This window comes from Xiphias gladius, chromosome 24 (genome assembly GCF_016859285.1).
Source record: "Xiphias gladius isolate SHS-SW01 ecotype Sanya breed wild chromosome 24, ASM1685928v1, whole genome shotgun sequence".
NCBI classification, from domain to species: domain Eukaryota; kingdom Metazoa; phylum Chordata; class Actinopteri; order Istiophoriformes; family Xiphiidae; genus Xiphias; species Xiphias gladius.
Window position 1 is genome coordinate 21923548 of NC_053423.1, and position 13913 is coordinate 21937460.

Sequence of the window (13913 nt, forward strand, 5' to 3'; positions counted from 1 at the left end):
CAGAGCTGGATCTGGGGGGCTTTTCTCTGGCGGGAAAAAAATAAAACCAAAAAAAAAAGAAGACGCCACCCACCCGGTCAAATCACCAGTTGGGAGTCTAGACGGGAGCTGCCGCGTTGTCGTCCTGCCTGGCAAGATCGCAAGTGATCGTCGCAGTGGAACAGTCAGGTTGTTGTCGTTATTCTTTTAGTTATAATCTTTATTCAGTTCCACATAGCGGTGTAGTTTGAGTACACATATGAAGAGTTGCTGCAGCTAACAGTGTAGTAATAAGCATCGGCACAAACAGTGTTACTGGCAGACTAATGCTGTTATAGACTTTGGATAGAAAAAAGGGGACAGAGGGACAGAGAGGACAGGGAAGATTTACAAACCCACCCACTCCCCCATCCTCTCCTCCTCTGTCGTTGGTCCTCTCGTCGTCTTGGCGTTTGTTTTTTTCTTTTTTTAGGAGATGAGGATGGACAGGATGGAGAGGAGGAGAGGGTTGGAGGAGGAGTAAACAGTTTTCTTTTACAGTTTGAGTATGTTGAGAGGAAAGGAGGGATGGATGGATGGAGGGAAGGAGAAAAGAGACAGAGAGGGAGATAGAGAAGGAGAGATGAGTTCAGGGGGGATGGGGTGAAAAGTAAATGATGCTTTGATAATTTAATAGTATGTCTCTTTTTCCACCCAGCCTGCAGAGACAAAGAGGAGAGAAAAAGAGGGAAACAAGAAAAAAGAGAAAGAAAGAACAGTTACCTATCAACGGATTTTGTTTGATTAACACTGGTGCAAAAACAATTATTTATATCTATCAAGTCCCAGATGATATTATCCTGCACAAAATAGCCTAAGTATTCTACACAATTGTGCAGTGGTACAGTCAATATCTTTGATCATTTCTTCTTCTGTTCATCCTTTAAAAATCCATTCTGTCAATGAGTGTAATATTACTCACAATGATATACTACACATGTTTCTATACTGAAGTTTTATGCCGGCTAAATGAGGGGACTAAAACTTGATTTTGTGAGTATTTAAACATGAACCTAAAAAAAATGAAAAAAGCTTCACTCATAAGTTGCTCAGTGCAGTACATGCACGTATACATTTGTGAGTGATCATACCTCCCGGGTTTCGGCGAAGGATGAGTTTTCGGATCTCATCGTAAACAAAGATGAGGAAACTGTACGGGAACGCACAGAACCACCAACTGGGCCTGAGAGAGAACGGAAGGGATGATGGACAGAGTGAGAGCAGTGCTGGGATCAAAACTCGATAGAGGTATTGAAACACAAAGCAGTTCCTACAGTACTGATTAAAGACAAAAAAAAAAAATCTGTATTTTGTTTCGGACTAATTAATAAAGACTGTGATCTTTGCTGTTTTGCATAGGCTTAGCCCCCTGACACATCTTATGTGACAATGGGTTACACTAGTAAACGTGACATGACTTCAACCCCGGTAAAGTATAAAGGGGACTGTAATCTAGTAACTTCGTTGTGGTTTTAGGAGAAAACATGTTCATTACGCCTGAAAATAAATATGAAATATGAATATGACTGAATATCATGGTATCGTGTTGAGGTGCTGATTTGCTCTTTGCTCACTCTTTTGACGAATGTGTGACGTTACTTACTTGAGTGGGTACATCCGTAGTGCCACGTCCATGCCAGGGCAGTAGGACAGGAAGGCAGCCAGAGCTGTTTCCTCAAACAGGCCAAAGATCAAAATCTTATTCCTGCAAGAAAATAAATGCAGAAAGAAGAAAGTTAGATAGTGATGGGAGGAATCCACGGCAAAGGGATCAATATCCACTGTGACTGAAAAGACCTGGAGGGTTATCTAGGATTTCAGGTTTTGTAGTACTCCTATATAAATAGAGGGCTGCATCAGTTACTATTTACATCTACTTCTGAATTGGAAAATGGCTTCAAAGTTGACTCCATTCAGGCAAAATATGAGGACAGCTGTAGCAAGGCCAGCATCTGGGTTTGTGTGTCTGGACTGTAGATGCTGCCTGTAGAGCAGAGCAGCAAAGGGAGAGAACAGACCAGGAAAAAACAGACAAGATGGAGGGAAGGAGAGGAGCAAACAGACATACACCAAAAATCGGGGCCATACATTAAGGGTGTGTCACTAAACCAGACTTTCAAGTGACATCTAGTGGCGCCTGTAGGAAACTGCACCAGCCACAGCAATGCATTGTGGCCACCAACATCCCCATTCTTACTTCTGCACTGAGATTTCACCTAAAGAAATTCAAGCATACAGCTGTTTTTGTAGTTGACACTGTACTTTAGATAAAAAACCTACGTAAAATATCTGCATATTGTAGCAATGTTTACTGTATTGACGCAATGTTACTAAGTACAAACTGACCCTGGCTGTGAGTGGTACCAGACTGCTTGCTCTTTTAGCAAAAGGTGAAGTTAACATGCCTCATTAAAGTTTAAAGACAAGGCACAGGGAGAATACTACTGGCTGTTTATAATGTTATAGAATAAGACAATGTGTTTACTGACGTTTCCTATGCCGGATCGATAGCAGACATTAGCTTTGGGCATCGATAGCAACAAGCTTTCCAGAATTTGAGGCTCCCTCCAGCCTTCAAATGCTGCATTGCTGTTAATTTGGTTCAGCATCAGTCGGATTCAGAAAATCATTTTAGATCAACGTGTACTTACTTCATGCCCTGCTGGAACACAGAGTTACGTCTGGTCTTGCAGATGATGACATCTGCCCACTGCACCACCACAATACTGACAAAGAAGGCTGTGTGGCAAGTGAACTCCACAATCTTACGCTGCTCATAGGTCTTTATGGAGAAAGAGAAAAGAAAGAAAAAGAGAATATATATTTCAGATGATCTGTCTCGTCTGCGAGGGACATCAATTTGTATGTTTGAGGAACGCCGGGATCAAAAGTTTAGTCGACTTTGTCTGGAGTTACTGTGAATTTACATTTGTTATCATTAATTTACATTGATGTTTTTCATCATTCAGAGACTACTGCTATTAAACTCATTGTGTTGTAAATATTTTACGTGTCTTTGTGACTGTCCTGAAACAGTATCACTACACACAATAGGAAAATGCAGCAATAGAGAAAGTGATGTCCTCCTATTGTGTACGTACTGCATCAGGCCACATAGCTGCTCAATGCAAGTGAAAATAACTGAAACAGAAGAACACCAGTGTTTTCTCAGATCCCTCATACCCATTGCTGTCCGTAGCTGTCCTCCAGGTCGTTGGTGGAGCGATCGTCCCAGTTGAGCCGGATGCCGACAAGCACAGATGGCAGAAAACCATTTTCAGCCATGATGACAAAATAGGCAAAGAAACCACCAAGAGCCTGGATCATACCTGCGGAACACACACAGTTTGATCGTTAACTGATCAGGTTAATCTGACAAAGTAAAATCCTTTAGACCCCAAAGAGGCAAAGAAAAATTATGATGTGATGATACACTGTAGGAAAACTACAAGACTTTGTGGAAAGAGAGAGAATAAGGGAGTAGGGATCTTCAAATTGACTGGGCCAGTGGGTACTGGCCAACATTTACTGTATTAAATGTTTATTAAGTTTACTGCATTGAAATGTACTTATCAGAAGAAAAGACCATACAATTTTGCCACACAGACTCCAGGTGGTACTATTGACTGCTGTCGAACAATGTCAGCGTGATGATGCAGTCCGACAAGCAATAACTGCCAGTGTCTGGGGGAGTGTGTTAGAAACTGGGAAAGATTTGGGGTCTAACATGTTCACAGTTCCATCATCTAAAAATTAAAGGAGTAATAATTTATTGCAGAGAAAATGCTACACACAGCAGCTTTTACGCCACTGAAAGACTTATTGTATGTTGAATAGCAAACATGACACCTACCAATCTGTCCATAGGCGATGCTGATGAGTCTCTCATTGACCAGTTTGTCCCTCAGTGGGTTCCTGGGCTGGCGCTTCATAATGTCGCTCTCTGCTGCTTCATAGGCAAGAGAGATGGCTGGTACCTGGGACAGGGACATTGTTGCTATACTGCGGATATTCATTTGTGATTTCATGTTTACACTGCGTCTGCAGCTGGCTTTGGATACAATGTAACCATTTATTAATGGAAATATTTGCTTTTGTTTGTTTTATCATGCTAGACTTTCCAAGCATGACAAACTGCTGGCTATGGGATGTAAAAATCCCTTCTTGTCAAAGAGCTCTCAGACAGATTTCCCATATCAGGGAACATTTGAATTTCTATTTCCCACTGAACTCTGTCAGACAGTTCACATTCAACTTAACTACTGAACTAAAAGGGAAAATAATTTTTTCTTCCCAGATCTCATCTCCACGACAAAGACTTTCTTTTCTTTGTCCTTTATTTCTCATGGAGTCACTGTATTCTCTGTCCCTCTCTAATGTTTTGCATGTTTCCTTTGTTGCTTTTAAATAAGTCAAACTGTGCCCTTTGCACATTTCATAGTCTATTTACTGAATCCATTTACTCTGACAAAGGGGGACGACTTGACTGCACCTCTTCTCAGTGGTGGTCCCACACTGCCACCCAGTGTCCTTTTTGCATATGTACTCTTTAGGTATAACCTTGAACTCAACCTCAGTGCTGTGTTTAATTCAAAAAAGTCGACTTTTCCATCACCACACCTGGCTCATCATAAAACAATTTTTTTGAATTTATGGTCAATAAGTTACTCCTTCCTTGTTTGTAACCATATTCTGTCCCATTAACTCTTGTGTTAAATATCAGTGATGCTATTTCTTTATTTCATCTAACACAACACGGGTTGGTGTGCTATGGTGCTTACTGTATATGTGGCAGTAACGACCGTTCTTGCTCCACTGTCCTGAAAACCCGTATGTGTTGCCCTGGTGATAATTACCAAGCATTACCGTATATGTTTTACCACCTGGGTACCTGTCTGACATAGATGCATTCAGTTCACATGTTTGTATATAGCTGATGTTTACTGGTTTAATGTGCATGCATGAGTGGTCAAAGATCAAGCGCATACAAAGAATGAAAAAAGCTTTGTGTGTGTGTGTGTGTGTGTGTGTGTGTGTGTGTGTGTGTGTGTGTGTGTGTGCGTGTACCAGTGACCCTGATGGTGATTTCAGACATGTTGGCTTTTGCTTCTTAATGTGTGATTGGACGTAAACCCATGAGAGCTGTATGCTACCACATGTGAGTGTGTCTGGTGTCTCGCTGCGTTGCTGCCTGGGTACGTGTTTGTTTGCTCGCCTTACCATGTCAGTTCCCAGGTCGATGCAGAGGATGGTGATTGTGCCCAGAGGCAGTGGGATGTTGACCAAGATGAAGAACAGGAAGGGGGTGATCTCTGGGATGTTGCTGGTCAGGGTGTAGGCGATGGACTTCTTCAGGTTGTCGAAGATGAGACGGCCTGTAGGGACAGAGGCAGTGTGTAAAAAAATACAGACTTCCTGAACAGCTGAAACCACAATAAGCAGGGATGTTTAGTACACTACTCAGTGTGAGGGAGAACCCGGACCTACGTCAACACAGATAGCTTTTTAAATACAGAAAAAAAATGTTCTTAAAACAGCCTTCATAAATGAGATAAGCAGGCAGGACAGTGCTTTGCAATAGAATACTGTATAATACTGTGTGGTTAACTCTTCAAATCCGTGTCTTTTCTTTATTTCCTCTATTTCATTTTTACTTCTTATTTTTCACTGTACTACCTATTGTTTTTGTTAAAAACAACACTAAAAGAAACCAAGAAACAAGGGTAAGGTAATTCAAAAGATATTGAATTTCTGTTGTTGACTGTATTTAAAAATATACTCCTCCTCTGAACCATAACCTGCTTACAGTATGTACCGTCTGACCGCATGGTGTGAACTGTTCATTGCACGCATACAGTACGTGCCGTCAAACTGATTTTCGTCTGAAAACCTTTGGCATGTTCTTTTTAGGCATGATGATAAAACACATTGTAACTCAACTGACGCTTTCTTCACATCCTCCTTCCACCCCATCATTCCCTCAATCTTTTCCTCTTCACAGCCTTTGTTCCCCCTCCTCTCTCCCACCTTCCCTCATTCTGTTTATCCTTCACCTTCTTCTACTCCTGTGACGATGGAGGCAAAGTTGTCGTCCAGCAGGATCATGTCGGCAGCTTGTTTGGAGACATCTGAACCAGAGATTCCCATGGCAACACCAATGTCAGCCTTCTTCAGGGCTGGAGAGTCATTCACACCATCACCTGTCACAGCCACAATGGCACCCTGACAGAGAAGGAGGCTTAAGGGTTTTGATTCCCATTTAGGCCACAAATGTGTTTGCATATGCATATGTACATTTACCTTTGTCGACCTGTTTATGAGTGTCTGCACAGTAAAGTACCTGTCTCTGGCAGCCTTCTACAATGATGAGTTTCTGCTGTGGGGAGGTCCTGGCAAAGACGATCTCTGTGTGGTTCCTCAAGATATCGTCCATCTGCTCCTGAGAGAGATCTTTCAGATCTGTGCCGTGGATCACACAGGCCTTGGCATCCCTACACAGACAAAGCAGATCAATCAGTTTTGTCTAACAATTGAAAGTAACTACTGTCATATAAACACTTTTTACATGCTTGTTGTTCTTCAGTCCTAACTTTTATGGCTGAATTAAAATATCCTCCAGCACTGTAGCATTTCAGGGGAGCCGACATGAATACATGTTCTAATTTTTGTTTTCTGTTTTACCTGGGGTTGACCTGGCTGACGGGGATGTTGAGGCGTGCAGCAATATCTTCCACTGTCTCGTTGCCCTCGGAGATGATGCCAACACCCTTAGCAATGGCCTTGGCTGTGATTGGGTGGTCGCCAGTCACCATGATGACCTGAAAAATAAGAGAAGGAACAAGATGAAGAGGGAAGAAAATGAAAGGGCAGGTTAATCAGACAAAAACAGGAACAGTTAAGAAGAGAGAAAGACAATAATAGGAGAAGAATAAGAACACAAATGGGTAGAAGGAAAGAAAGAAGAAAAATCACGGAAATACTCTGAAATTCTTCTAGAAACGTGCATGAGCGTCATCCACGGCCTTCACATTGAGGTGGGTGCAATGTTCTGCTTTTCAAGTCTTTTAAATGTCAGATTTGAAAGGTGCCCACCTTGATGCCAGCGGAGCGGCATTTGCCTACAGCGTCAGGCACGGCAGCACGGGGAGGGTCAATCATGGACATCAGGCCAACGAAGCAAAGGTTGTCTGTCTGGAAGTTGACATCATCTGTGTCAAAGGCGAAGCCTTTGGGGTACTTGTCCTCTGGCATGAACAGGTGGCAGAAGCCTGGAGGAATTAGGAAAGAGGAAAGAAGTACGAATGGATTGCAAATACAGGACGATACTATACAATAAGATACAGGATATATCAAAGTTGTATTTGTAAACACTTCCAAAAAAATTCCAAACTATGACCTTTTTTTAAATCCTTGCTGTTCTCCTATCCGCTATCATCCTTACCCAGTACTCTCTCTCCCAGCCCTCCCAGTTCCAGATAGGCGTTCTGGAAAGCCTCCTTCATCTCATCGTCCATGGGCTGCTCCTTGCCCTGCACCATGATGGTGGAGCAGCGGTCAAGGATCCTTTCTGGGGCCCCTTTCATCACCAGCAGGTAGTGGTTGTCGTTTTCTTCCTCAGCTTCGTGAATTGAGAGCTGAGGGGAACAGATTATATCATCGGTATAATAACCATTTAAGACGTATGCAGTGTTTTGCATGTTAAAGCCTGTTTACTATAATTTTTCTGATTTCCGTTCATGTCATTTTGAGCTGGTATGGTCTGTTTGTGATTGTATGCACTCTTTTTACAATTGCACAAGTAAACACAGGGGACAGACCTGATACTTGTTAGTGGAGTTGAAGGGGATCTCGGCCACCTTCTTGTTCTTGTCCCTCATGGTCTTGACGGAGCCGCATGACAGCTCAATACATTTCAGCAGGGCTGACTCTGAAGCATCTCCAGCCACCTCACGCTTTAGGATGGGCAAAGATTCCTGGCCGGCCTTGAAAACGGCACGGTTGCACAGGGCAGCGATGCGGGCCAAAGAGACCCATGTTGTGGAGCTCTTGTCGAAGGAAGAGCCTAGAGAATGATCGCGAAAAAAGGAAAATTGAAAAAAGTGTCTTAGCCTACTGCATTCACCCAAGTAGGGCAGCTGGTGTCCCAAAATTGTATTTTCTGTTCCAGAAACTGTCAAGATGCAGCCAAGGAGTCAACTTATATCCCAGCTGGAAAACATTTCTTCTTTTCTAGTCTGTCGTTTTAAATCAACGCAACTAAACAGGTATGGCAAAAGAATGCAGTTCCATTCACTAACCAAGCAGGACGCCCAAATCTTTTGATGGTCTGTTTGATACACATTTTTTTTTGCATGATTTAACTGGTGGTCAGAGAGACTGTGCAATATTTAGAAAAGGCAAGGCTTAACAACAGGTTAAGACCAATGATTTGATGAAAAAAACAACAACATATTGATCAGCGTTCGAGATCTCCACCAAACTTATATTTTACAAGCATTTGGTACTTGGCAGATATTCATGTTGGATCCAGGCAAATAATTTATGCTGCCCTAGTCAACCAAGGTCATAATATTCTTAATATTTTGCGGGAAGACACTGTTCTAATGCACGCTGCATGAAAGCAGGACAGAGAGGAAAATCTCACCAGACTGGTCCTCGGTGGTGTCGGCCTCGTGAATCTGGTTGTCGAACCACATGTGGGCTACCGTCATCCTGTTCTGGGTCAGGGTGCCCGTCTTGTCAGAGCAGATGGTGGAGGTGGAGCCTAGAGTTTCCACAGCCTCTAAGTTCTTTACCAGGCAGTTCTTGCGCGCCATTCGTTTAGCAGTCAGTGTCAGACACACCTGAGAGAGGAGAGACACGAGAGACAAAAGCGAAGAAGGAAACAGGAATGGCAGAGGGAAGAAGGACAGACAAGAGGAAAGAAGTTGTTGACAATACAATAAGACAAAAGGAGAGAATGGAAACAAAAAAACCAAAGGACAAAGAGAAAAAATATTAAGCATCTATGTGGTAAACTAACAGCACAGATGAACATCTCCAGGCAAATAACAAACTTCTGCCAGTGAGCAGACACATCAGTGCCGTAAAATTAAAAAAACAATTAACCACACCTAACAACTAAACCACCCAGTTCCCTGGAGATGTTAATCCTGCTCATCAAAATGTCCCTCTATAGCAAAATGCACTAAAAGCCTCCTTCCCAAAATAAAAACACAGCCCAACAAGCAATGCAGAGAGAACATGAGGCATGAACGAGTGAAGCGGTGAAGCAGAGCAGCGGTGTATTATGTCATCATGCCAAGTATGGCAAGAACCATGGGCCAAACAGAACTAGCCAAGGCCAAGCAAAGGAGGCCAAATTCAGGTCATGGAGCTGACTAGTCATTAGCCTAATGTCATTACATTAGCTAGCCGTTGTCATTGCAGACAGCACCGCGACTGGCCTGGAAAAGAGAGAGAGACATACAACGAGGAAGATGGAGAGAGAGAAACGGATACACAAACACATATGGGGCTGCCTTGGGAGAGAGAGAAGAGAGATGGAAAGAAAAGACACACAAACAGAGACAATACACCACCTTCACCACAGAAACTGATACTGACACAGAGAGAATGTTAAAGCACAAAAATACAAAGATACACACACAAATGCACACAGACATACAGCAACATCACAAATGATAGAAAACACAAAAGCACAGAGAAAGAGGAAGCAGGGAAAAAAACAAACGCTGAGACAACATCAGCCAAAACACTGTACACGACATAAAATAAGACACATACGTACAGAAAGCACACAGTCAGACATGGGCGAAGTTGCAAACCTCTTGGGGGATATGACTGGTGACATTTAACATTATGAATAACTGTAGTATATTTAGTAGTGCGAGATCATTTTCTTAATCACAAGATCTACAAAAAGAGAGTAGCTTATTTTAACTATAACTAATGTGTAGTTTTAATTTCAATGGATGTGAGTTGTTGCTACCTGTGGTGGGAGTGTTTTATGGCACAAAATTTAAAAGCTGTTTTAGTAAGACATCATTGTGTCAAAAAGAATTTGAATATTTTCTAATATGTTAAGTATATGAAAAGACTTTTTGACCCATGTCTGCACAAAACAGCGGAAACTGCAGGGACAGAGACCATAAAAAAATCTCTCACACACACACACACACACACACACACACACACACACACACACACACACACACACACACACACAGACCAAAAAAACACAAGAGAAAACAACAGCTTGAAAGAATCACACAAATGAACAACAACCTTGTAAAGACAGACACACACTAGAAATACTAACATTCCTGTCCCTCTCACAGATTAAAATCACAAAATAAATGATACAATTATTATTCAATTCATTATCACCTACCTTGCCCCCAACTAATCATCCCCCACACACAAGCACACACTCACACCATGCACTAGTTTCCTATTTCTCTGCCAACTCACAGTGACTGTGGCCAGCAGACCCTCGGGCACATTAGCCACAATGATACCGATGAGGAAGATGACGGCCTCCAGCCAGCTGTAACCCAGGATGAGTGACAGGACGAAGAAGGTCACGCCGAGGAAGACGGCCACGCCTGTGATGATGTGGATGAAGTGCTCGATCTCCTTGGCAATGGGTGTCTGAGGAGTAGAAGATGACGTTTAGATTGACTGAAGAAGATGAATGCAAGCAGTTATTCTGTCTAAATAACTTGTTTTAACACCTAATGAAACTAAGAAACTAAAACTTCCTAAAAAACCCAGGCACTGAAGCTCAGGCACATGACATTACTTCAGGGTTTGGCAACTCTTATAGGTCAGTCGACCCAGAACTCTTATTCAAGTTAGAAAACCTCTTAGATAAGCTGTTTTCTTAACATTGAGAATTAATATATGAATGTGCAACTGAAAAACTGAATGACTATATAAAAGGTGTCAAAAACAAACAAACAAACAAACAAGAAAGCCTCATTTAAGTAAGCAAACTCCATTACTTGGCTTGTAAATGACACAAAATACCATTGTCAGACAATGTATATTAATGGATATGTTACCTTGCCAGTCTCCAGGCCTGAGGTGAGGGTGGCGATGCGGCCCATCACTGTACGATCGCCGGTACAGACAACGATACCACGAGCTGTTCCTGGAGAAAGAGAAGAGAGGGGGCAGGGTTAATAAAAATGATATACTTCCTTATCAATTTCAGAAAAGAGGTGGAAAGAAGAAAACAGTGGAAGGGTACAGATGAATGGATGCACAGGCGTGACTGAGCAATGATGGTTGGTAGGAGAGCACAGAACTTGAGGGCCTTAATGTAATGTTACAAGTGGTCCACAAGGGAGCACCATTTATTGTTATCTTCCAATCTACCACGGTGAGCAGCATAGTGTAATTTATATGGCATTCCATTATCTGTGATATGGTGAACTGCACTGGCTGGACCGGAAAGGAACAGGTACAAGACTTATTGAGGTCACATTTTGGGGTACTGGGCTCTTTTGATGACCGGTGATGTCACCGTCCACTTCGTCAGACCAAACTCTTTGACCGTGGCCGACAGCAAAAAGCTAACGAGTAGCGTCTTTGTTTGCCGTACTATCTGAGCGCTGAGCCAGAACAATACAAACATCAGTGGCAGCCGTATGAGTGAACGCACACAGACACGCACATATGAAATGTTTCTAGAGGAAGAGGAAGAGTGGCTAACCCTAAGAGTGGATGATATGCACAGTAGATATGATGAATACGATGGTAATAATGAAGATTTAGGTTTTGGATAGAGACAATGGTGACGGTTACCTTACCCTCGACACAGTTGGTGGAGAAGAAGGCAATGTTGCGGGTTTCCAGGGGGTTGTCATGAGTACAGTCAGGTGACCTGGTCTGGGGCTCTGATTCACCAGTCAGGGATGAGTTGTCCACCTGGACAGAGCAGGAGAAAACCATTTGATTAGTGTGGGTGAAAGGGCCAGAGAGAGACAAAGAGGAAGTTAAAGCAGTGAGTGACTGGTTGAGTGAATTCATGGTGAGACTACGTACAAAGTCAGATACAGGTTGTAGCTTGTGTGTATTTTCTGTTTTTTGATTTTCATTCATGCTTGCTGTGCTAATGAATGACAAATGATTTTTTTGGGGGTGCTCTGCAGAGATTGTTTTGTGCTTTAATACAGACATTACATTCCATAAAAATGTAACTTCCCGGCAAACATTCTGAGACTGCATTGAGGTTCGGATGAGAACCTGCAGAAACACTGAAAATCTGTGTGAATTTAGCATGAAGATAAACAAGTTATGTGTTTATCCATAGCTCGTACCGGCACCATTCGGGGAAATCACGGCTTGAAAAGGATTCAGGTTAACAGTTTACAAAGCTGTTGTAGTTTAAATTTTGAATAATGCATCATCATGATGTTGTGAAGATGCTGCGCTTGTTTTGATTAATAATTAATCAACCAACACATTGGGTGGATTCCAAAAAGAGTGGACAGAAACTGATGTCACACTCGTATTATCCTCTATTACTTACACCTTTACTGACTTCTATGGTGCAACCACATTTTTACTGTTGGCCACTAAAAGTGAATGTGCTAAAACCTAATGTGCTTATTTGCAAACAATATAAAAATATATCACTATAACTCTGATTACTATGTGTTGAGACTGGAAACCTGATACTCAGGAGATACTTTACTCAGCTTTAAAGCAGGTGTTGTTATCTCCTTGGGTCTGTATAACTACAGGAGTGAATCTGTGCCTGTAGCTCACCTTGCAGCCGTGTGAGGAGATGATGCGGAGGTCAGCGGGGATCCTGTCTCCTCCTTTCACCTCCACCAGGTCTCCTGCCACCACCTGCTCGGCATTGATCTGCATCTTCTCTCCCTCACGGATAACCAGGGCTTGCTGGGAACAGATAAAGAGAGAAGAAAGGAAGAAGAGAAAGAAAGAGAAAGAGAGGGAGAGAAATTACTTTTCGGGGCATTACATTTATATAGTTATCTTCTTGTTTTGTTGTAATAGTCTAAGACTCAACATATTACAATAAAGTGATTTATTTCAATTTAAGTAATAGCTATGAGAATCTAAAAACAATGTTTTCCTTTTCTCTGACATAAGATCTTGTTTTCTTCTTCTGCTTAGATTTTTTTCACGTAGACGTTCTCCCAGCATTATCACTAAAGATTATCACAAATGTGTGTCTGCAGGGTTTACCAAGTTAAATTTAAGACTTTTTAAGACACTTTTGGCAGAAATTATCAGAAAAAACCTCCTCAGTATCCTGATGTTGGACTGTTAGGTGTCCTGTACCTGAGGGACCATGTTCTTAAAGGACTCCATGATCTTGGAGCTCTTAGCTTCTTGGAAGTAGGAGAAGCAGCCGGTGATGATGACAACAGCTGACAGCACGATGCCCAAATACAACTACAGAGGCAAAGAAGGAGAGAGGCGGAAGAAAGAAAGATGAGACTTTCATATTTAATGCAGAATTAATTAAGTGACTTCACCTTTATCTAAAAATGTATCACATGAGAGAAAGGAAAGTGAAAAATAGACCACTGTAGAGACACAGACAACAAATCATCAGTCAGAGATTTTGTCATGAAACACTGAACTTTAGAGGAGATTGAGAGGTAAAGAAGCTATTTCAGGAAGTTGATGCTTCTGTAAAGTTTAAACTCTACAAATAACACAAATCATCTTTAAGCCCTTCATTTCAGTCTCACATCCTGTAGCTGAAAACCACAACAGCATGTAGTTTGATGTGGACTCAGTGACCTGGAGGCTGTCCATCTGTTTGCTGTCTACTCTGTCAGTGGTTTTATGACTATGCTAGTATGTCTAACTTGTCATGTTTTAATGGATCACCATTAGAAGGTCTAAATCCT

The 13913-nt window shown here is 42.0% G+C and overlaps 1 protein-coding gene across 2 annotated transcripts in view; it reads right to left on the reverse strand.

The window, feature by feature from the left end:
- Nucleotides 1–530: 530 nt before the first annotated feature.
- The window catches only part of atp1a3a (ATPase Na+/K+ transporting subunit alpha 3a), a 28729-nt gene continuing 15346 nt past the window's right edge, over nucleotides 531–13913 (reverse strand). For both annotated transcript variants that reach the window (XM_040121383.1, XM_040121384.1), the window contains 19 exons: nucleotides 13336–13449; nucleotides 12796–12930; nucleotides 11835–11952; nucleotides 11085–11173; nucleotides 10492–10671; nucleotides 8663–8861; nucleotides 7836–8080; nucleotides 7460–7652; nucleotides 7111–7286; nucleotides 6700–6836; nucleotides 6359–6509; nucleotides 6072–6240; nucleotides 5239–5393; nucleotides 3872–3995; nucleotides 3202–3347; nucleotides 2670–2800; nucleotides 1622–1723; nucleotides 1110–1201; nucleotides 531–677 (listed from right to left, as the gene is read on the reverse strand). In XM_040121383.1, coding sequence (XP_039977317.1) covers nucleotides 649–677; nucleotides 1110–1201; nucleotides 1622–1723; nucleotides 2670–2800; nucleotides 3202–3347; nucleotides 3872–3995; nucleotides 5239–5393; nucleotides 6072–6240; nucleotides 6359–6509; nucleotides 6700–6836; nucleotides 7111–7286; nucleotides 7460–7652; nucleotides 7836–8080; nucleotides 8663–8861; nucleotides 10492–10671; nucleotides 11085–11173; nucleotides 11835–11952; nucleotides 12796–12930; nucleotides 13336–13449 — 2685 coding nt within the window. In that variant the 3' untranslated portion in view covers nucleotides 531–648. The remainder of the gene's footprint in view (nucleotides 678–1109; nucleotides 1202–1621; nucleotides 1724–2669; nucleotides 2801–3201; nucleotides 3348–3871; nucleotides 3996–5238; nucleotides 5394–6071; nucleotides 6241–6358; nucleotides 6510–6699; nucleotides 6837–7110; nucleotides 7287–7459; nucleotides 7653–7835; nucleotides 8081–8662; nucleotides 8862–10491; nucleotides 10672–11084; nucleotides 11174–11834; nucleotides 11953–12795; nucleotides 12931–13335; nucleotides 13450–13913) is intronic.